This window comes from Gekko japonicus, unplaced genomic scaffold, assembly GCF_001447785.1.
Source record: "Gekko japonicus isolate JY-2015 unplaced genomic scaffold, Gekko_japonicus_V1.1 scaffold1195, whole genome shotgun sequence".
Lineage (NCBI taxonomy): Eukaryota > Metazoa > Chordata > Lepidosauria > Squamata > Gekkonidae > Gekko > Gekko japonicus.
The window spans coordinates 199,454-225,906 of record NW_015176007.1 but is presented as its reverse complement, the minus strand read 5'-3'; the positions used below and the strand labels follow the sequence as shown (position 1 = coordinate 225,906).

Sequence of the window (26,453 nt, the reverse complement as noted above, 5' to 3'; positions counted from 1 at the left end):
TTTCTGTTGTTGGGTGTGGCCTATTATGCTAATGAGTTCCTGCTGGGCTTTCTCTACAAAAAAGCCCTGGGAGTAACCAAAGTCAGCTGTTCTATCTGGCCATTTGCAGCCAGGGTGGAGCAAAGACTAGAAGACTTGAGCTTACTCAGCATCTTGTTTCCACAGTGGCTAGCTGGAGGCTCACAGGAAGTTCACCAGAAAGGGCACAGAAGCCAAAACTATTCCCTGTTGTTGCCTCCAGCAAATGGTATTCTGAGTTATACTACCACTAAACATGGAGGATCCATTTAATCCTCTGCTTCTGGCTATCTCGATGAAGTGTCCTTACCTGGTCCCGTCTGCATCCATTCCTTCTGATACTGCTTAGAAAACAAACAGTGGAAATGGGTGTGTGTGATGGAGAAGGTAGAGCCCCCCGATTTTGCTTGCAGAAGGTCCCTGGTTCAATCCCCGGCAGCAGCAGCTCCAGTTATAAGAACTCAGACCTTATAAGAACATAGACCTCTGCCTGAGACCTTGGAGAGCTACAGCCAGTCACAGGAGATCGTAATGGAGTACAAGGACCAAAGGCAAGACTTGGTATAGGGCACCTTCATAAGGAGAGAGGCTGAGAAAGTGCAAACCAGTTCTGCTGAAGAACTTTGTCCTGCTTGTTCAGACCAAAGATACACTGAATCCAGCGTCCCTTTGCCCACTATGGCCAGCCAGATGCCCCTAGAAAGTTCACATGCAGAGTATGCAAGTGATAGACATTATTCAATGTTTGTCAGCAGCATCTGGTTGTTGTCATCATCTGTAAAAACACACACTGTTGTCCAGGCACTGTTCAGGAATCAAATCAAATGCCATGGCTCAGTGGCAGAACATCTGCTTTGTGTACAGAAGGTCCCAGGTTCAATCCCTGTCATCTTCTGATATGGGTGCCAATCTTCTGATAAATAGCGTCCAGTAGTAGGTGATTCGAAAGACTTCTGCCTGAGACCCTGAGAGCTACTGCCAGTCTGAGTGGACAGCATGGACTTTGATCGACCAATGGTCTGATTCAGTATCAGGCAGCTGCCTGTGACTCTTTCTTGTGGGCCCTTAATCTTAAAACAACAACACCTCGTCTAGTCAGAGGTAGACTGTCTCTGAAAATGGAGGTTCCGTTTAGCTATCACAGCCAGCGCTCCCTCTAAGCTGTGGAGTCTTGTGAGAAAAAAAATGTGCTTTGTGAGCTACTGACATTAAAGCTGTAAGTGAGCAATTTGGCTACTGCATATATTAGTTTGCTCTGGAGTCATCCTTCCTGAGCTAAGACAAAAATGTGTGAGCCAGAGGCTAAAAAACCGTGAGCTAGCTCACACTAATTCAGCTTAGAGGGAACATTGATCACAGCTAATCATTCTTAGTAGAACAGTCTTCATTAATGTGTCTAACCCTTTAAAAACACACAAAAAACCCACCCAGGCTATGAAGGTTTGGTGTTTACAAAGATAAAAGAGACCTCTTTTCCCTTACAAACTAATTTCCAGCATTGTTAGCCAGTAATGTAGGATACAAGTTTAATTGCTTTATAAATGGTAGTGTGATTATTGTACTAATTGCAAAAGAAGAATGTGCAAATGGCTATTGATTACCTTATTAGAACCTTAATTGGGCTGCTAAAAATCTACTTAGCTTGCTTGGGGGGGGGGGATAGTTGTTTAGAACCTGAACCCAGGTAGGGGTGGAATTAAGGCAGGACCAAGGTACCCTGACCTGGATAGCCCAGGAAAACTTGATCTTGTCAGATCCTGCAAGCTAAGCAGGGCCAACCCTGGCAAGTACTTGGAAGGGTGACCTCCAACGAATACCAGGGCTGGGACACAGAGCCACCTCTCTGAAATGTCCTAGCCCCACTTGGGATTGCCAGAAGTCACTATGGCTTCCAGGCTCACAAGCACGCCCATACACACAGAGTGGTGTTTTTTGTTTTTTTTTAAAGGCAGGACCAGGGCTTTGTTCTTAAAATATTGCATATATTTTACTTTTTTCCTATCTCTTCTGTCCCCCCCCCGGGGGGGGCTTTAAAATTTCTGGAAACCTTGCATCTCTGTTCCAGATGGGGCCTCTTGATCTATCAGGAGGATGCAGTGCAGGCTTTCCTTCTCTTCCTGACTTGTCCGAGAGGAACTCTGGACCATTGCCTTCTGAGTCACTTCTGTACCTGCCAGAAACTCTCGGCCATAACGTTTCCTGTCTCTCCCCTGATGGCCGGTTTCCCACCCCTAGGTGCATATGTGGTGCAATTTGTATTCCAGTTTTCCTCCTGCAAAGCCAATTACCTCTTCTTTTTGTGGCCGTCTCAGCTAGAACCAGATAGCCAAGCATGAGCTGTGGAAGAATATGGCTAGAAATGAACTCAGCCAGTCAACAGAGCAAGGGCTCCTTCCGTGGACAGCCTGGGGTCGCTGCCACACGGAGCTATCCATCCATCACAGTCTCTTCCCTTGTATGCTCCTGACAACCCTATGAGGAAGGTTAGGCCAGGAGGAGCGACTGTCCCATCAAGCTTCATTGCTGAGACCAGGAGTCTCAAGTCATATTCTGACATTTGAACCACTACACCGCATTGACTCTCCAGTGTGTGAAAATGGCATAACTTTAGACTTGGTTTAACAGTAATGCCACCTCTCCAGGGAGACTTTGGAAATATATATATCTGGTTCTTTCGTCTCTCCTGACACTTAGTACCTTCACCAGAACTACAGTTCCCAGGAGTCTCTGAGGAGAAGCCATGACAGCTCCTGTTTTTAAAGTGATGTGCATCTGCGGCGTAGCTGTGCCCACAGAGTCTGAGCTGGTTGTGTTCCACTCCGAAAGCATCCTATATTGTACCCCGGAGAATTTAGCTAAATTGCGTTGTGTGGATTAAGCTTAAATTATTCACTTTTGAAACTGGAAGGCTTTAGAGTGTGAGCCAAGAAAATGACACAGTCCCAGTTTCCCGTTCATGCAAAGTGGCATCGTTCCATGTATACCTTGTGAAGAGCCATGAGACGTCTGGGGTCACTCAGCGCAAGCTTTTTCATGAGATTTAGTGCCACTCAGATGGGGGAGAGAACTCAGGGATGTCCCACTAGTGCAACAACCTGGCATTGTGGTGCAGCTGCCCTCGTGAACTCGGCACCCTGTGCAAGACTCCCGTGGGGTTCAGATGACGGAGGCAGGCAGTTGGGGGGGGAGCAGGCTTTTGGGGGCAAGCCACCCAAACCACTTCCCCTGTTCTATCTCTGCCCTTGTTAGGGGGATCTCCATCTGCCACTTTCCCATGGCTTGCTTTTCTCTATCCAAAGCTGCCCTTCAAGAGCTCACATTCTTCTGCAACACTGTTGTCCCTGTGTGGAATGGCCTCTGCAGCCTCTCCCCTCATTGCTTCTTGTCTCTGTTTAAACCGGCTCCTTTTATTTCTCTGAATTAGCAAATTATCAGGGTCTGGAAGTAATGGAACCCTTCAAAAACCTCCCCTTCAGCTCTCTAACATTCTTCCTGGAAAGCATTTAAGAGAGCACTCCCTCCGGTCCCCTTTTCCTCCCATCCCGGTGGCATGTGGAATAATATTATGAGCAAAGCTCATCAGATTAAATCCTGCCGGCTGCTAGGCCAGGCATCATCAAAATGAGCTTGTTTATCTAATGAGAACTAATTGGGGGGGGGGGGAACCACCTGCCAAGAAGCAACCAGTTCCGGGAAAGAACAAGGATGGGGGCGAACTTCTGCTTCCTATGAATTGCTTCTCAGCACAGCTCACCGAGTTTGCAGAACATTTTGGTGTACAGTAGAGAGGATTCCGGGTTTCTCTTCCCTGCAGATCCGGGTTTCAGTTTTGCTTCACTGTTGTTTGAATCAATACTGTGATTCTTTATTTTTGCACCATTTTGCTTCTTTGCACTGACTCCCCCCCTCCCCCGGAAAATGTATGCATTTTACAACTTTCTGCATTGGCAAATCAGCACTTTGCGTATAAATTATGTACCGTGCACATCTAAATTGTGTATGCGTATGCAATGCCAGCTGGTCTACAGAACCAAAAGCACAAAGCAAAGACTAAAAACCCACAAAATTTTCGATGATATAAAATAAATCGTGAAGATTTGCTCACCTTTAGCATTAGAATTCTTAGCCATGAGATATGTGGAAGGAGGCTTGCTTTGGGTACCTGCTCCCTTCTGGAGGCATTTGACAGATAGGATAGTGGCCACAGTAGCTCAGCACTGTGGGTGGGGAAAACTGCCATCAGAAGGACTGGCCTTATACTCTTATACTGACCTTATACTAGTTTTTGAAGAACTACTGCAAGACAGATTCCCCTCATGAATCCTGTTGGTGAAACACATAGGGAATTTTTGGGAATTTTAACTGAGTAATAAAATATAATTTTACCTGATTTTGTGCCATCGGCCTTGGCCTTATTTTTTAGTTCCTGTCTATTACTGGTGCATTCTGTTCCCCCGATATGTATTATCTTAGCATCCCACGTTACTGTAGAGCAGGGGTGTCAAACTCATTTGTTATGAGGGCTGGTAAAAGGTAAAGGTAAAGGTTCCCTTGCTTGAAAGCCAGTCGAATCCGACTCTAGGGTTGCGGTGCTCATCTCCGTTTCAAAGCCGAAGAGCCAGCGCTGTCCGAAGACGTTTCCGTGGTCATGTGGCCGGCATGACTAAACACCAACGCGCACAGAACGCTGTTACCTTCCCACTGAAGTGGTACCTATTTATCGACTTGCAATTTCTTGCTTTCGAACTGCTAGGTTGGCAGGAGCTGGAACTAGAGACGGGAGCTCACTCCGTCATGTGGCACACTCGGATCTCGAACCGCTGAACTACCGACCTTCCACAGCCTGCAGCTTCAGCGTCTTAACCACTTGAGCCACCACAGCTCAAGAGGACTGGAACTGACATAAATGAGACCTTGTTGGGCTGGGCCATATGTGTCATAAGAAGAGAAGAAGAAGAGATTGGATTTATACCCCGCCCTTCACTACCCAGTCTCAGAGCAGCTTACAAACTCCTTTCCCTTCCCCTTCCCCTCCCCTCAACAGACACCCTGTGAGGTAGGTGGGGCTGAGAGAGCTCTTGACAGTAACGGCCCTTTTTCAAGAACAGCTCTTATCAGAGCTACGGCTTGCCCAAGGTCATCCAGCCAGGTGCAAGTGGAGGAGTGGGGAATCAAACCCGGTTCTCCCAAATTAGAGTCCGTGCACTTAACCACTACACCAAACTGGTGTAGTAAAATGTAATACCAGGGAGCGGCGTTATAAAGGACAGAAACACAAAGATTTTTTTTACTTAAATAAAAACATGCTTAAAACATTAGCACTCTTGCAATATTTTGTTTATTTAACAGTGTCTGATAACTGACACCTCTTGCTCTGAATTATTGCATCAAAATGTCTGTGCTGTTGCAATCTTGAGTATGCTGTTCAGGTGTGTATCTGTAAACTGCAAACCTACTTTTGATTTATTGACATTCACCACAGAAATCTCATGCTCAGAGTTCTGAGTCTAGGGCCCAGGTTAAAACATGAAATGGCTGAGTGATTAAGAGAGTCTGGCGAAGCAAACTATGATGCAGCAGCAGCAGCAGCAGAACTGGAAGCAGGAGATGGCCAGTTCCGCTGCAGGCCTGATAGAAGCCCTCCGGGGGCCTCATCCATCCCCTGGGCTGCATGTTTGATACCCCTGCTGTAGAGCTTTTTTGTTTGCAAGATTGAATATTATACCTACAATGGTTTTACAGGGGAGATTTTTGAATAGGCCTTATTTTGACAGAATCTGCTCTTGTGGCCCTGATAGGTTAGATACATCCTTCCATGCCTGGCTTCAATGCAGGCTCTTTGAGAATATAAGGGATCACTGTATTAAGCCTTTAATCAAGCCACCCTCCTACACTCTGGAAACCCTGGCTTTTTTGCTCAGCGATTAGGATCCTAAGTTTACTCTCTAGCAACTGAAGAAGTTGTCTCAGTCCTTTTAGCCCTTGCATCAAAAAAAAAGAAGATACAAGTATCTTCTGCTGCTCAAGATCTGTGAATCAATGAGCTTCTAAGGGGATAAGAGCAGGTAGAGAAAGAGGTACTTTTCTCCCTTTCTCACAATACAAGAACTCGTGGGCACTCCATGAAATTGCTGAGTAGTCGGATAAAAGGAAGTACTTCTTCACCCAAAGAGTGATTAACACATGGAATTCACTGCCACAGGAAGTGGTGGCAGCTACAAGCATGGACGGTTTCAAAAGGGAATTAGATAAGCACATGGAGCAGAGGTCCATCAGTGGCTATTAGCCACAAGGTATAGATAGAAACTCTCAGTCTGGGGCAAGTGATGCTCTGTCTTCTTGGTGCTTGGGGGGGGGTCAACAGTGGGAGGGTTTCTAATGTCCTGGCCCCACTGGTGGACCTCCTGATGGCACTGGTATTTCTGGCCACTGTGTGATACAGAGTGTTGGACTGGATGGGCCTTTGGCCTGATCCAACACTAGTGTCTCTTATGTTCTTTAAAGGAAAGGAAAAGAGCATTCTATCATGAATTCAGTGGAGTGTGATTTGAGACTCAGCATGAGGTAGTGGTCACAGAGCCATACCAGGATCTCAGGCACCCCGTGAGACCCCATGTGGGGACTGCAGTTTACTGGGTGACCTTGGGCCAGTCTTTTACTCAAACCTGCCTCACAGGGTTGTTGTGAGGATGAAACAGAGGAGAGACCGACGTTGTAAGCTGCTTTGGATCCCCAAAGGGGAGAAAACAGGTTGTGAATATCTAGATAATAATAGTGTGCATGTAAAGGGCCCTCAAGTCACAGCTGACTGAATGGCAACCCCATAGAGTTTTCAAGGCAAGCGATTGCCATAGCCTGCCTCTGCAGTGTTCCTTGGTGGTCTTCTATCCAAGAACCAACCCTGCTTAACTTCTGAGATTTGTTGAGGTCAGGCTGTACTATACAATTCCACATCCAAATAATAATTACCTAATTGGTATTTGAAATACCTATAGTGAGGATTTGATTTGATCTGCTGACTTGGAAGCCAATCCTGTCTCTGCTGGCGAGGCAGAAGGCATTGGAATTTGGATTTTTACACACACTCCTCCAATGCATTCTTCTCTTCTTGTTCCTAACAGACTCGTGTCCTCGGAGCTTGGATTGCACGCTGAAGAGGCGGGCATTGTGCCCTCCCGGATCCCACACCTGTGGACCTTGTCTCCCTCGGTTTGTGGAAGATGGCTATGGCAGATGTGTCTCGGAGGCACACGCGGCTAAAGGTAGGTAGGGGTGAGGGCTGAAACACTTCACTGTTTGCTTTTTGGGGTCCCAAAGGAAGCATTCTTTTCAGGAATTTTGTGCCTGATTCTAAATTCAGGTTCTGTGTATGCTCTCAGTATTAGCTGTTGTTTTTTTCTTCATTTCGCAGACAGGTACCCCACAGACCAGTGTGTGTGCATGCTTGTGCGCACAGGTGCAGGTGCATGCTCAAATTGTACTGTATCTTGGGGGGGGGTTAGTCATGGATATTTTGCTTAATGAGGTGCTGCCTCAAGAGAATTGCAAGCCGCTTCTACATCTTGGTGCCAAACGTGGTTAGCTACTAGGGCACAGGAAAAGATAGATATTGCAAGAATACCAAATTAGATGGCCTGGTAGCACAGTTGCAAGGATGCAGAAAGTGGCATGAATACATCATGTATGTTGCAATAGCATCAGAAAGGTATAGAAATGTGTTTCACAAGTAGGTAGGGTGGATTTGATCAAAGCATTGCAGACTGGGTGGGAGATGTCAGATTCTTGGAATACCATCTTTGGGCTAAAAATGAACTGTAATTGTATTTCCTAGAGTGTGTGTTAGCCCTCAAAAGCTGTTGCAGGGGATTGTGGCTGGTGTGGACCAGGGCCATGGCACTGTAGGGGTTAACTCTCCCCCTTTCTTCATTTTCTCTGTTAAAACTGCCCCCTTCCAGGACTGCATTTGGCCCCAGCAGAGAAACTGGATGAGCCTGAGGGGGTTCCCATGGAGACATTTGTCATGGTCACTCTGAAGTTCCTGGATTTTTGCCCTTAGTAGTAATTTTGCCCTTAGTAACTCCTTGTTATGCCTGCCTATCAACTGCTTTGAATTTCAGCACTTCTAGTGAAAAGCATGGACTTCAGGGCTGCTCACTCAGTCTAGCCTAGTGCAGTAAAACATTCTGGAGATGGGTGGGTGGCTTAATGTTGCCTCCACAGAATGCAAAGAACACATCTGGCCATGTGAATATGCCTGTAATGTGGGGCACATCCGGGTACTGTTACTGGCTGTCTTGAAAGAGAGCATGGTTTCCTTGTGAATCGGTAACATGGTATGAGGAGGAATGTGACAGGAAGTACGTGCTTTGGCGTTTTTGATCGTCTCTTTATAGAAAGCGATACTCTTAATGACAGATGGGCGGCTTATATAAGAGCTCAGTGAAGGGATTGGCATTTGAGCTGCTTTTCAGCCATTCTGCACGATTCTCTATAGTGGGCGGCCTTCCCTTTCTTCAATACCCTGAAGTGTATTGGGCCTATCTCTGTTCCTAGACTGTGACACATTCATCTGGATCCAGGGCTTGGTGCCCAGGCACTTCCTTTGCATGCAGAAAGTCCTTCAATGTCTGGTGAAAGGGTGGCTGGTGCTGGGGAAGTCCGGAGAATCACTGCCAGGCGGCACAGATCATTACTGAGCTAGATGAATCCATGCATGAATGCAAGAAGCTGCCTTGTACTGAGTGAGATCCTTGGTCCATCAGGGTCAGTATCATCTCCTTGGACTGGCATCAGCTCTCCAGGGTCTCTGGCAGAGGTCTTTCACATCACCTATTGCCAGATCCTTTTAAACTGGAGATGCCGGGGATTGAACCTGGGACCTTCTGCATGCCAGGCATGTGCTCCACCACTGAGCCATGGCCCCTCTGTGATCTGAGTTGGAACTGGAGTCTGGGTTCTAATCTCCATCTTGGGAATGATGTACAGTGGATGGCAGTCTAACCTAGCTTACAGAGCCTAACCTAGCTTACAGTTTACAGCCTAACCTAGCTTACAGAGCCATCTACTCTGCCGCGATCTCCTTGGAACAAGCGTGAGATTTTTTTTTTTAAATGAAGGATGTGAGGCAGGTTTATAGGCTTCACTAGAATGTTAAAATGTCCATGAAAAAACTCCTAGCCCCGGAATCCTCCCTCCAAGGCCCAGCTGAGTGGGAGAGGCATCCCTTTGTGCATGCTCAGGGACACCATCTTTCTTTTATTACTTACCACAAGCTATAAACTGGTCTTGAAAAGATCTTCTGAAATGAAGGGCTGGCTCAGATTTGTTGCTTGAGTTGCTTTTTAATATGGTAGTGGGAGCTGCTCTACTGTTGGGGTTTTTTTTTTAGTTAAACTTACCTTTATTGGCACAACAACACCCAAATAACAGCCATCATTCGTTAACCACGGCATTCAGGTACATTTCTCACCTTTTAGATGCAAGATGTAAAAATTTGGCCACAGTTTCAGTAATCGCTGGATTTTGAGTGGATAATAGAAAAAGAATTTTGCCTTTGTCAGGTTGCCCTTCTTGATCTCACAGCCAAGGTATAATAAGTAAGGATCAAATATTAAGGTGATAACTACAATACAAGAAAACGTGTCCAAGGCTTTCTGCATCGTGCAGTCCACAATCACAGAGCCTGTTAGAGTACGGGATTTTCTGAAATCTCCCATACGGTACCTCAGAAGGTAATGCATTAAAGCGAGCTAACATATAAGCTCTACGATAATGCGGGGCAGGGTTTTTTTGGTTGCTGCCTGTTGTGGTGAAGAAGAGGGCTACAAAGGGCTAAAGCACATTAAATTCTGGATTCATTGGTGGTCAGTTTGCTTCTAAAGCTCTTTGGTGGGACTGACCTGGACAGCCTGGGCAAGCCTGATGTCATCAGATCTCAGAAGCTAAGCAGGGCCGACCCTGGCAAGTATTTGGATGGGAGACCTCCAGAGAATACCAGGGTCAGGAGCAATGTTCCCTCTAAGCTGTGGAGTCTTGTGAGCAAAAATTCTACTTTGTGAGCTATTGGCATTAAGGTTGTGAGCGAGCGATTTGGCTACTGTGTAAATTAGTTTGCCCTGGAGCCCTCCTTCCTGAACCAAGACAAAAATGTGTGAGCCGGAGGCTAAAAAACTGTGAACTGGCTCACACTAGCTCAGCTTAGAGGGAACACTGGTCAGGAGGCAGCGGCAGGCTTTCAAGCTACTTCTCTGAACGTCCTCCATGCCCCAGTAGGGTCACCAGAGGTTGCCATGACTTCCAGGCAGGGGCACACACACAGACAAATGCAAAAATACAAAAAATAAATAAAAATAAAGCTCTTCAGTGGGCAAAGTCTTGTTTCTTTGCAAAGCCAAGAGCAGCACTGCGAGAGAAGGGAAGTCTGGACTGTGTTTTGCGTCGCAGTGTACGTTGCATTATTGAAAACGGTTTCTGTGTTCCACATCATAAAATGCTGACAAGGTCATGAAATATTTACTGTGGTTTTAGAAGAATTATGCTTGGAAACATTCATGCGCCCTAAAGAAAACTGGATGGTGTGCTCTGGTTATGAGACCTTGCAAGCAACAGCCTGGCTAATGGGAGGCTTTGCTCTGTGTTGCACCCCAAATGCAGTGAATTCCTGCTTGTGCATGTCCTTGTATAACCCACCTTCCAGGTTTTTCCCTGCTGCATTGATTTTTTTCCTCAAAAAAAACCCTCCCTTGGTATGATCTTTCCTGAAAGATCATGCTCAAAGTGGGTTTGGTCACCATATGTAGGGGAAGGTATGGATTTTTGGACTTTCATGTCTACTCCTGTTTCCTCCCCATCCCTGCTCCTTCTGCCAATGGGATATTTGGCTTTTAAAAAATCAATAGTACATATATTGCTATAGCAGTATACTTGTGATGCTCTCCTTTGCTTGCAAGTCAAGAATAGGGTACTCAAGTACCTGCTTCTGGATTCACAAAGCAGAGGTGAGTGTGTTTAAAATAGCATCCATTTATTAGCAAGGAGAAACTTTACGTCAGAGAAAATTTACCTCAGATGGTTAAAGGTTATAACAACAGACTATCAAGTTTGCTTCCGACCAACGTGGCTACCCACTTGAATCTAATAATTGATTATGGCTTTTTTGAGGCTTAATTTTGTTGTTTCACAGGAATGGTTCAAGAGCATAAACATCAAACCTGTCGAATTAAAAGTATCATTTTTTCTTGTATTAAATGGCTAAATATTTTTAAAGCAATAATAATTCTTTGACAACTGACCAAACCTATTTCAACCAGTCAAACGGTTGTACTCATACCTTCAGACTGGATCTTGTACTGGCTTAGGCTATAGATACCATAGATAGCTATAGATACCACCACTATTATCTGTTCTGGGGGCTGATCCCTGTCATTGAAAAGAGCTGTCAAGGTGGAACCTGGATACATATTAAGCCTGTCTTAAAACCTTTTATCCCCCTCAAGACATAGATGGGATAACACCAATTTATTCATCTCCCTTGAAAAAGCTAACCTGAATAAATGAGATGCAAACTTAGGGTCAGGATGCGACATATCACCTTCAGAGCAGTGGAGCTGACTTTGAAACTCCCTTCCTGGGTTTGGTACAAGTGTACCTTTTCCTCTCCGTAACTAAGTTCTGAAAGAAAGTTCTGCCACTTTGAAGCAGATGCTGTTCACAACACTGCTTGGCTCTTGCCCGGTCTGTCTCCCTGCCCCCTGGTGCCAGGACAGCTTAGCAATCCATCACTCCGGGGCGCATCCCAGGTAGCTCAGTTCCTCAGGCAAGGCTCCCAATAGCCATTCAGTGTTTCTAACTAAATTAGACATGGGGGGGGGGGGAGGACGAGATTTCTATAGCAACCAACCTTTACGAAAGGTGGTGGTGTACATTTAAACAGAGGCTTACACAAGGGCTGCACAAAAGCTCAAGGACTTTCTCACTATATGCTCCATTTTTAGAAAAGAGACAAACACCTGACCACAGTTGCATCTGTACAGTGTAAAAATGCACTGCTGGCATGGAGGCAGAAGCAAGGGGTGGTGGTGAGAACGGGGTCTCAAGCGCATTCCTCACCAGCTGCTACCCTCACCTCTTGCTCCTGCCCCCCCCTTCCACTGTCGCATGTGTGCAAATGCACAGTGTGTGATGGCAATTGTCCTGGGGGACTCCCCTGCAGCTTAGAAACCATCCCTTTCTCAGCCCAGCGACTCTGTAAGGGTACAGCATGACTGGGCTTGAAAAGGGACAGTGCCCTTTAAGCAACTAAAAGGAGGGCGAGAACGGCACCCCACAGCAAGCTGACCCCTGCCATCTGGAAAACTGAGCTTAGCTGCATCTCCCTTTCTGGACTTGGAGCCTCCAGGTGGATGCCCCCCCCCCCCAGCCACCAGGAAGTTCCATATCAAACAGGCTCAATGAGGGTTTATTTTTGATCTGGTTTGAAGGGGGAAGCCCACAGATTGGAATGAGCATGCCTTCATGCGGATATTCCCCTTTAATGCAGGGGCTTCCTAGTTTCCATGTGTGGAAAAATCCCAGTGTGGAAGCAATCCATGTGTTAGTATTTCTGGTTGCTAAGGATGCTCAGAATGGAAGTCTTAATGACTGAAGAGTCTGTCTTGTTCCATGTGCTCTCCAAACATTCGTTTCTAGGGTTGCTAGCTCTGGGTTGGAAAATACCTGGAGACTTTGGGGATGGATCTGGGAGAGGGCGGGGTTTGGGGAGGGGAGGGCCCTCAGCATGGTACAATGCCATAGAGTCCACCCTTCAAAGCAGCCGTTTTCTCCAGGGGAGCTGATCTCTGTCAGCTGGAGATCAGTTGTAAAAGCCGGAGATCTCCAGGCCCCACCTGTAGGCTGACAACCCTATTCGTTTCCCTTCTTCTCTCTGACAGGATGGGGTCAATACAGATGGTCATGTACCCTGAGTTAACTCAACAGTGGGCATGTGACTTCTGCATTTGTGGCTGCAAAACCCTTGTCCGCATGGGTGTATCATGGTTCAAAAAGTATCTGTCTTCTGCAAGAGTAATATTTTTGGCACCATGAAGTGGAGCGCAAGTTGGATCATGTTGCAGACTTCAGGGTCTACTCTCAGTCAGACAGATTGCTTTGGATAGCAGCATCAGATGCTATCCTTAATGGTATCTCCTAGCTCTGCTTGCTTTTGCTCCCTGTGGAATTAGACACTGCCAAGGCATTGCCTTTAGACATGGCTGTGGTATGACTAGACTGAAATGAAGAGGTGCAGTGAAATGGGGTGGCAATATATTCTTGTTGAGGCCCATGTTTTTCAATCCAGGCATGAATTTGCTCATGGACAGTCATGAGCGTGTACACTTTTTGTGTGTGTGTGGCAAGCACATCATAATGAACAGAGGGAGACTTGCATGCCACATGGTCCATTGCCTCTGCTGTTCCTAGTAGCTACCATAAGAAAACCTAAAAAGAGACTTGCTGGTTAAGACCAAAGTTCACCTAGTTCACCATCCTGTGTCCAGTAGTGGCCAACAACGATATCTCCACAAAGACGACAAGCAACACATGGAGGCAGTGACCCTTTCCTGTTTCCAGCAACTGTCTTTCAGAGGGATACTGCCTCTGAACATGGAGGTTTTGTTTAGCTGTCAGTGCTAACGGCTGTGGATGGACCATTTGTCTTGAGCTGAGATGGCTACAAAAGGGGATTAGATGTTGTCATTCCCCTCCTCTTGTGGCAGCAAACGGTGTACGTTAATATGCCTTGGGTGAAGCACTTATTTTCTCTCTTCCTGAACCTGTTGCAAAGAATCAGTTCACAAATGTGCACAGTAGGTTTAAGTTTAAGATGTATAAATGTAAGTCCCCCTGGGAGGACAGACCCCCCCCCCCCCATAGCTAGCAATCCAAAACAGTCCAGTGGAGCCTGAGCGGTGGCTGTTGCCTTCTGACACACTTCCGGTGATGTCAGGGGTGTGTGGCATATGCGAATGAGTTATGCAAATGAGTTATGCTAATGAGCGCCTGCATCTCTTTTTCTACGAAATGACCCCTGGCTGTCAGTGCTAACGGCTGTGGATGGATCATTTGTCTGAGCTGAGATGGCTACAAAAGGGGATTAGATGTTGTCATTCCCCTCCTCTTGTGGCAGCAAACTGTGTACGTTAATATGCCTTGGGTGAAGCACTTATTTTCTCTCTTCCTGAACCTGTTGCAAAGAATCAGTTCACAAATGTGCACAGTAGGTTTAAGTTTAAGATGTATAAATGTAAGTTGGTAATCCTTGCTTGGATTTTCCCCTCCTTTCCAGGGCGATCTTCTTTTCCCAACTCAGAGGAAGAAATTGATTTCCTAGCTGATATGCTATCCAGACAAGATGCTGTCCATTTGCGCCACAGTCAGGATGGTAAGCTGGACACTGCCCTGGGACTGGATATTCTTCCTTTTTGAATGCATGAAATTGCCTTATACTGAATCAGACCGTTGGTCCATTGAGGTCAGTATTGTCTACTCAGTCTGGTGGTGGCTCTCCACGGTCTGAAGCAGAGGTCTTTGACATCACCTACCACCTGCTCCTTTTAACTGGGAATTGAACCCAGGACCCTCTGCATAAAGGTTTCTTCTGTCATGGAACTCATTTCCAGGCTTCCAGGAAATCTCGTATCCTGCTGCTGGCTAAACCCAGGCCTGGTTAGCTTCAGCAAGGCCGCTCATCCGTTCTATCATTATCCTGGACCATTTCTGACTCATTGCTTAATATTGGCCTCTCGTCGTTCGGGTTGTAACTTCTCCTGCATAAAAGTATAGTGGGCGGAAATATTCTACCTATTAATGCCCCCCTTTGTTCTCTCCCTTGTGATGTAACTTATCTTCTACAGAAACTCCAACCTCTGCAGGTAAACATCCCATAGTTCTTGCAGTGATGGCCAAGTCCTCGCAGAAGAGCCGGGCAGGACCTGCAACGCCTCACCCTCCCTCTTCCACAGAGGCTGTGAAGAGCTCTCCAGTGGAGTCTTTGCACATGTTTTCAAATGATGCGCTTATCCTTGGTAAGGGATTGATGCAACTGGATGATCCATCGTGGAGGCCATTGGGAGGAGAGGGGGAACCTCGATTCTGTTGCCAACATCTTCCTGGGATGATGGGGACTCTGAAAGTGTTTCTGGAGGCTACGATGAAGGCCTCTTCATCCTCTCTCTCTGGCATTCTATGGTTTACTGCTCTATATAACAGCTTACCTGTGTAGGTTTGCCAGCCCCCAGGTCTGAGTGGGAAATCACCTGCTTTCAGGGGCTTCTCCCCACTGTGGAGGAGCTGGCCAGTAGGGGAAACCCCACCCAGAAGTGATGTCATCATGTTAGGACACTCTGGTTTTTAGGCAAAACTCTATGATTTCAGGGCGAATTTACCATAGAGTTTCACTCAAAATCGAGAATATCGCCGTTTGTGTCACTGATGCGATGACATCACTTCTGGGTGGTGTCATCGCATTGCACGACGTCCCCGCCCACCCCTGGAACACCCCTCAAATCCCCCTGCCAGATTGACAAAGGGACCTGGCAACCCTGGCAAATATATCTGTGTCCTGTGTTCTGTTACCTTTTAAATTTAATTGATGTGTGGCCCTTTTTTGGGGGGGGGGGAATCTGTGATTAAAAATAATAGAGTCCACATCATGGAAAACTGAACACTATAATTTCAATCATCCAACTTAAGCAAACTGAGCTACTCACTCTCTTAGCATATTCTGCCTTGCTTTTATTGCACCGTATTGCAACTTGTCCTAGACATGCACACAGGCTAGAAATGTTTCTGATAACCCAACATTTCAATCCATCAGCTGGCAATTCCAATCCTGACTGTGATGCACCTGGATCACTGTGACAATACACTGCTGCTAATGTTTTTGTCCCTCTCTTTCTTTCCCTGTCTCTTGGGTCCTCTCTAGGTATGATAATAGTGTGCACCATTGCAGGGATCTCTGCTCTGATTGTGGCAGCCGTTTGCTGGTGCAGGTAAGCTTCCAGGAGATGTTTCTTATCCTGGTTCCAGTGGCTGTGCCTTTGACATCCTGCAGAACCTTTCCCAAGAATCCTCAGCAGGACTGGTAGCATTAGGGGCCTAAGCAGTAAAGAGGCTTGGGCCTGGAACTCAGTTCCTCAGATGTGGTGTCAAGATGCATGCATTGCCACACCATGAAAGCAGCACCATTGGCTGCCCCTTTGTTAGAGTTGCCAGCCTCCAGTTCCCAGCAAGGGTTCCCCCGCTTTTGAGGGCTCAGACTGGGGGAAGATCCACCCCCAAACAGGGATGTTGCTGGGAGACACCCCAAATGTGATGACGTCACCCAGAAGTGACGTCATTTTGTCAGGGACATTGGAGGTGGCATTCTAGTTTTTAGGCAAACTCTATGGTTTTGAAGGCAAAAAACCATAGAGTTTTGCCCAAAAACTAGAATGACACCCCCAGTGTCCCCAGTGTGATGACGTCACTTCCAGGTGACATCATCACACTGAGTGTGCAAAGTGTGCATGGTAAAAGATCCCAGAAAGGACCTTCTGCTAGACAGAAGGGAGGACCTGGCAACCTGACCCTTTGTTGTGGAGCTCCTTGCTTGGACTGTTCGATAGAAGAGTAGAAGAAGAGTTGGTTTTATACCCTGCTCTTCGGTACCCGAAGGTAGCAGAGCGGCTTACAAATCGCCTTCCCTTCCTCTCCCCACAGCAGACACGCTGTGAAGTAGGTGGGGCTGAGAGAGCTCTGATTTGCGCGACCACATAGTCCTTTGAAGCTGTGGGGGCAGCCCGCCACTGCGTGATCAGACGCAACCGCGGGTGAGTCATTTTTTTTGGGGGGGTTGCCGTTTGTTTCTGATTCGCTTAAACGGGGAATTGATGAATTGGCTCTCAGCAGCACTGAGGGCTCCCTATGGAGTGTGTGATGATGCGCATACTGAGAAGGGTCTGTGTTAAGTCCAGCGCTTAACAAATAGTCAGAGAGTGATTTCAGCAAAAACTCAAGTTTAATCTTCAACACGAACACTTCTCCAACACGGTACAACATCTGATAGCCCGAACAGCTTGTCCATAGTAGCTGCTCGGTATTTAAACATTTCCCAGCTAATATAGCCACGCCTACTATACACATAACAACCAATACGATTGAGCATATAAGAGCCAATCACCTTTGTTCCCGCTTACAGCTTGCTTGAACGTGATTGGACACATTTGCCTTGGGCTTGAATCCCTGCCCAAGACGAAGCTTAACATTGCTTCCCTATGAAATGTTTCACATACATCTTAATGCATTCATGGCAGCTTCTGAATACATTACAGTCCGTTAGTGTTCAGGGCAACTAAATTGGGTCTGTGAAAACATAAATCTCAGTTCTCTTTAAAAAGTCATTTATAGAGTGTTGGTCTCCTCCTTGCTGGCCCTCGCAACAGCCTCGTGGTGAAAGCCACTAAAATTCCAGTTCACGGATGAGAAAATGGATGCCAAGGGGCAGCTGCTCTTATCCCAGTCCTGCGTCTACTGCGTCTCTCACTCTCTTCCCCATTAGCAAATACTGTAAAGAGAACTGGCTTTATAGGGATGTGTCTGCTAGAATTCACCTACCTTGCCTTGAAGCCATAAAAATGGGATTTCCATGGTGAGAGGCAGTTTGTTTCTGACTGTGAGGGAGGAGGAGCAGGAGGGGGGGAGGCTGTTGGCCTCCTGCCCTGCTGGAGGACTTCCTGGAGGCCTCTCTCTGGCCATTGTTGGCAACAGGATGCTGGGCTAAAGGTGACGTTATTTTCTTCTCCTCAGGCTGCAAAAGGAAATACAGCTTGCACAGAAAGTGGACTACCCGGCTCACAGTCTACCAGGGCCTCTGTCATACGATAAGATCTCGGTATGCCCTCCGACTTGTGCATCTTATTTTTTTTTTAATCTTTCCGCTGAGGTGCTAAACTTAATGTGCTTCTCTGTTTGAAAATGAAATGCTATTTTCCCCTTGACAATTTCAAACTGATTGCCTCGAGAGGACCCTGGAGTGCTGCAATAATAAAGGAAAATTAAGTAAAGGCTCCCCATAGCAAGATATCCCTCCCACCCCGGGACTCTCTGCAGGATCCATGGCTCTAGCTCTACCTTCTCCCCAGTCTCTCTCTGCTTGAGTGATTCAGGGCCAGACAACATAGTAGGACCTTAAGAAATCATCTCTGGGTTCCAGCTCCAAAATGAGGCAAAAAACTCCCCCCCCCCCAGGCTTGGGGAAAATAGCGCAAGGGGAAGATAGGAGCACCTCCTCTGCCTTACCACAGTCCAAAGCTAAACTGGTTTCCTGCAGGCTTTTAGAAATGACAGTGCCCACAGCTGCTCTCTGGCTTCAGGGAAAGGAAGATGGGTCCAGGGAAGACGGACCGAACTTGTTAAAAACTGTATTGTGTAGTTTGACCCTCAGTCATTCCCAGTGCAGCGGAATTACTGGTACTTGGAAGAGGCATGCATGATGTGTGTCTGGATGAGTCACTGCTCTGGGTGTGGCAGGAAGCACTTTCAGCTCCTGCAGAAACACTGGGGGGGGGTGTTCACTCCTCAAAGAACTGGTGGTAACTATTCTTGAGCACTGTTGTAAAGTCTGTACCTGTCTTACACAGACTTGAGCCCCCAGTCCACCTAGCTCAGTATTATCTGTTCTTACTGGCCGTGGCTCTCCAGGTTCTCAGGCAGAAGTAGGACTTTCCAACATCTGAGTTCAGGTTGTGATAGGGTTGCCAGCTCTGGATTGGGAAATACCTGGAGATTTTGGGATGGAGCCTGAGGAGGGCAGGATTTGGGGAGGGGAGGGGCTTCAGTTGGGTATACTGCTATAAAGTCCACCTTCCAAAGCAGCCATTTTCTCCAGGGGAACTGGTCTCTGTCGTCTGGAGAACAGTTGTAATCCCAGTAGATCTCCAGTCACCGCCTGGATGTTGGCAACCCTAGTTTGCGATGCCAGGGGTTTAACTCGGAACCTTTTGCATGCAAAACAGGTGCTGTACCTCTGAGCCATAGCCTGCATCCCTTTCTTGTACATGTTAAAGCTTTTTGAATGGAAGAGTGAAAGGAGTGTCCAATTTTAAGAAAAGCTTTTGGGAAACAATGTTGTGGATATTCTTCCTTTGACTTTCAACATGAAACTACAGTTTTCATCACGCAACTGCATGCACATGTTTTGTGTTCTTCTTTTCCCAGCCAGGAGACAAAAAGTTGGCGCAGAGTGCTCAGATGTACCACTACCAACACCAGAAGCAACAAATGCTCTCCATGGAGAAGTGAGTAGCTCACTCTTCCACTTCTTTTTAGTTTTGAGTGTACAGGACTCGACTGTCTGGGTTTCCTTCAGCCCTGGAAGGTTTGCTGCTTTCCTGTAAATAGTGTAATGATAGAGATGTCCTTGTGCAGTGCATATTTAAGCTTCCAGTATTTAGAGCATGGTTGCCTTTCCAGTTTTCAAATCGTGGTTTGCACCACAGAGACGCAACGGATAAAGCAACATCCCTGCTTATGATGGTAGTGAATTCATGGCCAATGATGAGGTTCAGTTCTGGAAGTTTAGGCTGTGTGATGCTTAGCTCATATTCCTCTAGAGTTGCCAATCTCCTGATGGGGCCTGGAGTTTTCCCAGAACTACAACAGATCTACAGATTATACCAGTGATGGCGAACCTTTTAGAGACCGATTGCCCAAACTGCGACCCAAAACCCACTCATTTATCGCGAAGTGCCAACACGGCAATTTAACCTGAATGCTGAGGTTTTACTTTAGAAAAACCAACTCATACATTAACTTAAGATGATCCAAACAAAGTAAGGAAAGCAATCCCAAATGCTTTCATTTACTTAAAATTATCTGGCAGAGAATTCGACACTTTAATGATGGTCTGGGCCTGGCTGGGGCGATGGCACGCGTGCCCACAGAGAGGGCTCGGAGTGCCACCTCTGGCACCTGTGCCATAGGTTCGCCACCACTGGATTATACAGATCAGTTCCCCTGGAGAAAACAGCAGCTTCAGATGGCAGACTCTGTGGGATACCATAGATTTTAGGTGGAATTGTTCCCCAAATTCCCCCCTTCACAGGTTCCAACCCCAAATCTCCCAGGCTTGAATTGTAAGCCGCCCTGAGCCTGCCTTGGCGGGGAGGGTGGGATACAAATTAAATAAAACAAACAAACAAATAAGTAAAAAATGCAGCCGAATCCCCCACAGTGTGATGTCACTACAGAAGCACCTGTAGAAAATGGTTGGTTCTCATGGTCCCTGCTACCATCTAGGACAGGGGTGGCCAAACTTGCTTAGTGTAAGAGCCACACAGAATAAACATCAGATGCTTGGGAGCCGCAAGACATGAATATTACACATACATTTTTATTGGAAAATATGTAAATTTGCTTTTTATTTAAAGTAAATGAGACTGCCAAAAATAAAAGCAAAAGTGGTAAAAGAGAAGAGAGAAGAGATTAGATTTATACCCCACCCTTCACTACCCAAAGGGGTCTCAGAGCGGCTTACAAACTCCTTCCCCTCCAGATATTAATAATGATATTTATTTGTCCAATGATATTTATTTGCTTGCTAATTATATCTATTTGTCTAAGAGAGAGAGAAGGAGAGAGAGAGGTAGAAAGAAAGAGATTGAGAAACAAAGAAAGCAAATAGATGAGGGAGGGAGGGGGAAGGAAGGGAGAAAGAGAGAAAAAGAGAAAGAAAGGTGGAAAGCAAATAGATTAGGGAGGCGGAGGAAGGAAAAGAGAGTGAAAAAGAGAAAGAAATGGGGGAAGAAAGAAAGAAAGGTGAAAAGAAAGAAAGAGGTGGAAAGAGGGAGGGGGTAGGGAGGGAGGAAGGGGAAAACAGCGAGAAAGAGAGAGAGGTGGAAAGAAAGCAAATAAATGGGGAGGAAGGGCAGGCAGGAGGGAGAGGTGGAATGAAAGCAACTGTAACTTTAAATGTGTTCTCCAACCCCTGCCCCCTTACACCCCAAGACAGCCGGCTTGGCTTGGAGAAGGGATTGAAAGAGACAAATGCCTTCTCCAAGCCGCTGGGGGGGCGGCTTGATAACACATTTAAAGTTCAAGTTGCTTTCTTTCTCTGCTTCCCCCCCAACTCAAGCCTTCTGGCTGGGGAAGGGAAGACTGATCGCTTCGCTTCCCCAGCCGCCCTGCCGGGAGCCGCACAATATGTGTGAAAGACCCAGTTTGGCCACTCCTGATCTAGGAATTTTTCCACCTGTAGGCATAAAGAAGAGCCCAAACTGCCAGAATCTGCATCATCCGATGAGGAAAATGAAGATGGAGACTTCACAGTATACGAGTGCCCGGGGCTTGCTCCTGTAAGTACTTTGGCAAGAGTGGCCGTTCTGCCTTGAATGTTCTTTCATTCGCATTCTGGTTTTGACCTTGCTTGCTTTGATGATGAGGACTTATTACCTTGCCCTTCTGCTCCAAGGTGCTGTCAAAAGCAGATTACCACAAAAAAATACCATCAGGCTAAAACCAATAGCCAAAGTCAAATAAATTAAGCAGCTGCCAGCATAATTCCAGAAGTGGCAGATTACACCACACTGTTTTGGATCATTCAAAAGCAGCAAAGAGACGAAAATTGAGGCGACAATTGTCTTGAAAACATCACAGCAGCTGTCTGGATGCTTTTTCACCACTGAGGTCTTTTAGGCAGTGGGTTTTTTTAATGTCCTTTCTGAGAAAGGCTGACTTTTGTTTTTACTTTTTATTTTAAATTTTTCATGAAGTTCTCAGTACAGGTTGACAAAAGATAATGAAATCCCTCTGCCATAGTGGAAGACAAAGAGAAGCAGAATCTCAATAGGTCTATCAAATGCATCAAGAACTAGCAAACAAAACAGAGAAGGAGATCATACATACCTCCAGGGGGAGGGAGTTCCACAGTTCGGGTGCTGCAGCCAAGAAGACCCTGTCGCAAGTGCTCATAGACCTGGCCTCTGACATCACAGGCTTTTGCTGTAGGGCAACGCTGGCTGATCTCAGTTCCTGGGCAGTGTGAACCAGTTAACTGTGCTAAATGTCACTGGGCTTCTCTTACTCCTACCAAATAAGCCCCATTTTCTCTACCTAGCTATTGCTTGTTTGGGTGTCGAGAGTATATTGTTTTAGAAGGGGTCATCCCTATAATAATTGTTCTGGGGCCCATTATAGAAGGGAGTCCTCATCACACCCTTATAAGTCCATTAAAAGGCTGTTGATCCCCCACTCCTGGCCCTTTGCCAAGCCAGCTAGCCAGATTTTGGTATACAACTTCATTTAACATCAAAATAAAAACTATGAAGGAGCTTCTGATTTTGGTGCAACAAGATCGGAGGGAGCCGCGGAGCTCTGCTCCAGCGGCCACCCCTATTATGCAGATTTGGGGAGTCTGGTTTTTTTTGATTCCTAGGGGTATCCCAGGAGAGGGATACCTGAAGCAGTGGGCATGACAGGGAGCCAGATCTTGGCGGCGGCTTTGATTTGGAGTCTCCTTTTTGCCCTGAAGCCCCAGCCAATGCAATCGCCATTTTAGCACTAAGTTGTGACTACTGGACTTTTAAGAACTGAAACTATGCATTCTTCTATATCAAGTGATTTTCTACGTAAACTATAAGAAGATATTCTGCAACTAAGTTCTCTTTTTTTTCATGAAATGCCTGCGGAACTAGAGCTGAAGAAGTTAACCAGACTGTAAAAAGGATTAGAAAAATAATAGGGAGAGGGGGAACTGTTCCCCCCTCCCCTGATCTGGAAGCAGCTCTCAAACTAAAGGAATTGACATTCAAAAGGGACTACAATTCTTAGAAGATTTTTGACTGCCGTATCCCTTATTGATCTAACTGGTTGCAAATTGAAAAGTGGGGATTCTCTGGCTTAGTCTAAACAAACTTTGTGGGCTCAGCTATCTAGCTAAGTTGCTTCGTGGGAAAAATGACTACCTTGCAAGTGATAATGGAAACATTAAAGGACATTTTTAACACAGCTACACTTCCAATACAGCACAATTTATGCCTTTTACAGGATCATGTCCAGGAGCTTTCTTGCAAATTTCACCAAGTAGAACGTTTACCAAAACAATTACTAAATGAAGCAGTAGGACATTAAGGATCCATCATTGTATGAGTAAGGATTAGTTCTGTAGTAAATGATTAAGAGGTTTGAATATGAGAATCCATAGATATAAAATTCATACAATTTAAACATGGTTAAATAACTGGAATGTTTTATTAAAATGTATTAAAAAGGTAATAAGATTGTATACTTTTTAAAAAGAAGTTATAGAATGCTTTTATGATGTAAAATCAATAATATGGTTTTTTGCAGATATCAAGAAATGTATGGGCTTAAGTGATTAGAGTTAATATAAAGAATTACCTGATTGTATAAGTAGAATTATTAATGTAATGTAATAGTGTCTGTAGAAGTAATTGTAAGCACTTTCTTTTTTTCTGAACCCTTTCCCCCCCTTTCCTATTCCCTATCCCTATCCCTATCTTTACAGTATTCAATAAAAATCTAAAAAATTAATTAAATGAAACTATGTTCGTAACGGGGGGGAAAGCCCTGAGACAATTGCCAGTAAACATTTAGCATGTAACTGTATTTTTAAAAAACCAAAAACCAAAACAAGATCAGCAAATCAAGTCGGCTCACATCCAGCAATACTTAAATACTTATTGCAAAACAGAATAGAAACTTTGATACAGAAGCACACAGAATGAACGTGGGCAGACAGATATAGTGTTGTTATTTAAAAGTTTTGTGTCTGAAGTTGGTGGCTTTCTTCCAAACCATCCCTCCAAGCCATGCTTTTTCTCCCTGCCAAACTACTGGATGACCCATAAGTAAATGATTCAGGAGCCAAAGCTTCCAGTGGGGGGTGGGGGGTGAGTCAGTGGGTCCTTCCCATTGTATCTGTTCAGTGTTTGGAATTTCAGCAGCAAGGTTTCAGGAGGCACAGGATTTTTCTTTTTCAGGGTATATGACATGATTGCACAGGTTGTTGTTGTTGTTTTTTAAGTCCTGGTGACACCTCAGGATACAATTCTGTTCCAGCAGTTCACATAATTGACTGTGAGCTTTTCATCTGCACGTGTGATTCAATAAGCTCTGAGGTTTGCCAGTGTCCATTACCATGCTGAGGTTTCGCAGAACCCCACAGGCCAAAGTAGAATTCTGTGTCACCTGAAAGTGTACATGAACACCAGCCTAACTTGATACAGGCAATTGTCTGAGTTGCTCTGTGTCATCTTTGAGAACAAGATGGGAGCAATTATTCAGGAATCAGAAATTTCAGACGATGGGAGCCCAAAGGCATCTTCCAGCAAAATATATTCCCACTTCAGCTTTCAAGATTCAGAGTCATGTTCTGACTTACAAAAGCTTACGGTGGAATCTGTTTTGCTGGATTTTAAAGGGCTTTTGAGCTCCTGTTTTCTTTCACTGCAACAGACGAATGTGATGGAAAGGGCCGTCAAGTCGCAGGCAACTTCTGGCGACCTCGTCAGGGTTGCAAGGCAAGAAACAAACAGAGAGGCAGTTTGCCATTGCCTGCCTCTCTGTATGGACCCTGGACTTCTTTCGTAGTCTCCCATCCACGTATTTAACCAGACCCTGCTTAGTTTCTGAGAACTGATGAAATTGGACTAACCTGGGCCATCCAGGTCAGGGCCGTAACACGGCTACCCAGCTGGAACTATTTTCCAACTGACACCTCGGTTCTTATCTAGTGCTGGCCAAGGGACCATCTTGTTCCAGTATTAATAGAGCTGTACTGATAAGCACCTAGCTCCTGTGTCAGAATTCCAGCTGCTGATCTGCTGTTAACCTTGAAACTCAATTTCATCTGTGTCTGGAAGATCTGAGTGTCTTCTCCCATATATTTTCCATTCCTCATGAAATGATGAACAGAAGGTGTTTGAAGAGATCCGGAGTTACTGCTGTCAGAGATTTAACAGGCTATTGCTAAAAACAGGGCCTTTCCAAGGATGGCCCCTGGACTGTGGCATTCCCTCCCTCAAAGGGAATATGCCAAGTGCAGCTGATTTACTAGGAGAAAAGCAGAGAGTCTTTGGCAGATATTTTGGTTAGAGGAAGCTGAAACGGCTTCATTATTTCTTTTATTATACACTTGGGAATGCGCTTACTGATTGTCAAATTGCTTTTTAAAATCCGTTTCTTCTGCATTTCAGTGTTGTAAGGTTGCGTGTCTGTTGAAAAGCAGGATTGCAAAACGGTTAACTGTTTGGTTAATAGGACGGTGGGATGCAGTTGCAAACTTCCTTTGGCAATATTGTAATCACCTCCGTCTTCTCTCTTTCCCTACAATCTTTCTGTTTTCCAGAAATTGCTGCAGACTGGTGAGATGGAGGTGAAAAACCCACTCTTTGATGACTCCTCCTTGCATCCTTCACCCCCCAAGCTGCACCCCTGACCTCCGGCCGAACATGCTGTGGACTCTGTGCGCCAAGCACTCCGCGTAGGAACGTTCCCAAACCACAGACCTCATAAAGAGAGCGCCCGTTGCAACATGCCCAGATGCCCGACTGTTAGAACCCCTCCTTGCAGTGAATCTGTCGAATGAACAAGTGTTGTTGGCTTGCGGGGGGGCTTGCTTCACTCACCAGCTCTTGTTTGCTATCGCCTCCATGCCGTCTGCTCGATCCGCTGCCTCTCGCTGTTCAGATGGCACCTGGACAATTAATGCATTTGTGATCTCTGATTGGCTTGCTTTTTGGGGGGGGGGGGACAAGGACATGGCCCCTTGCTTTCCTAGTTTTCCGTAGTCTTTGGAAAACCCCATGTCTCACTGGGCATTGCTGCAAAAACCAAGAGATCCATTCCCTATCAACCTTTTGTGTAAAAGGATGGAAACTGCAGAAATCAAAATATTTCAAATCCAAGGCTTCCCCCCCCTGAGTTACTTTCAGTCTTGCTGATCCATCTGTTGCAGGTTCCACATGTTAGCTTGCTGCTGCCTAGGCTCATAACCTGTGTGTCTTTCCCCACGTTATTATAACCTTTCAGGCAGTAGCTTGAAGGGGAAGGAGAACCTGCAGCTTTTTGTACCAAATGGCTTCCCTCCTGTGTTCTGCCAACAAGCCCTGGGTTGGGAGACCACCACAAAGCCCATTTTAGAGGGGAGGCAATTCTGTAATAGAAAAATACATGATATAAAAATATAAGACAGCAAAAATGCAAATCACTATAGAATGTGAATTCAACAAAAACATCAACAGAAAAGTACCATGAATTTTAAAAGACAAATGGATGTTTACCACTAATCATTTCCCTCATTCCCACCCAATCACAGAGTGGCCATTTCTCTATACATTATCTGATTGGGTGTTAGAATTTCTGAGACTCCAATGCTGCTGTACTAGTTTTTGAATGCTGTT

General features: G+C 45.8%; 1 protein-coding gene across 1 annotated transcript; it reads left to right on the top strand.

Moving 5' to 3' along the window:
- Positions 1–696: 696 nt before the first annotated feature.
- NPDC1 (neural proliferation, differentiation and control, 1) lies at positions 697–26,453 on the top strand. Its single transcript, XM_015426493.1, has 9 exons — positions 697–742; positions 7,140–7,280; positions 14,342–14,437; positions 14,910–15,080; positions 15,980–16,046; positions 17,842–17,926; positions 19,252–19,331; positions 21,290–21,386; positions 25,412–26,453. Exons 1-9 carry the CDS (start codon positions 697–699, stop codon positions 25,487–25,489), a joined length of 861 nt encoding a protein of 286 aa, XP_015281979.1. The 3' UTR covers positions 25,490–26,453.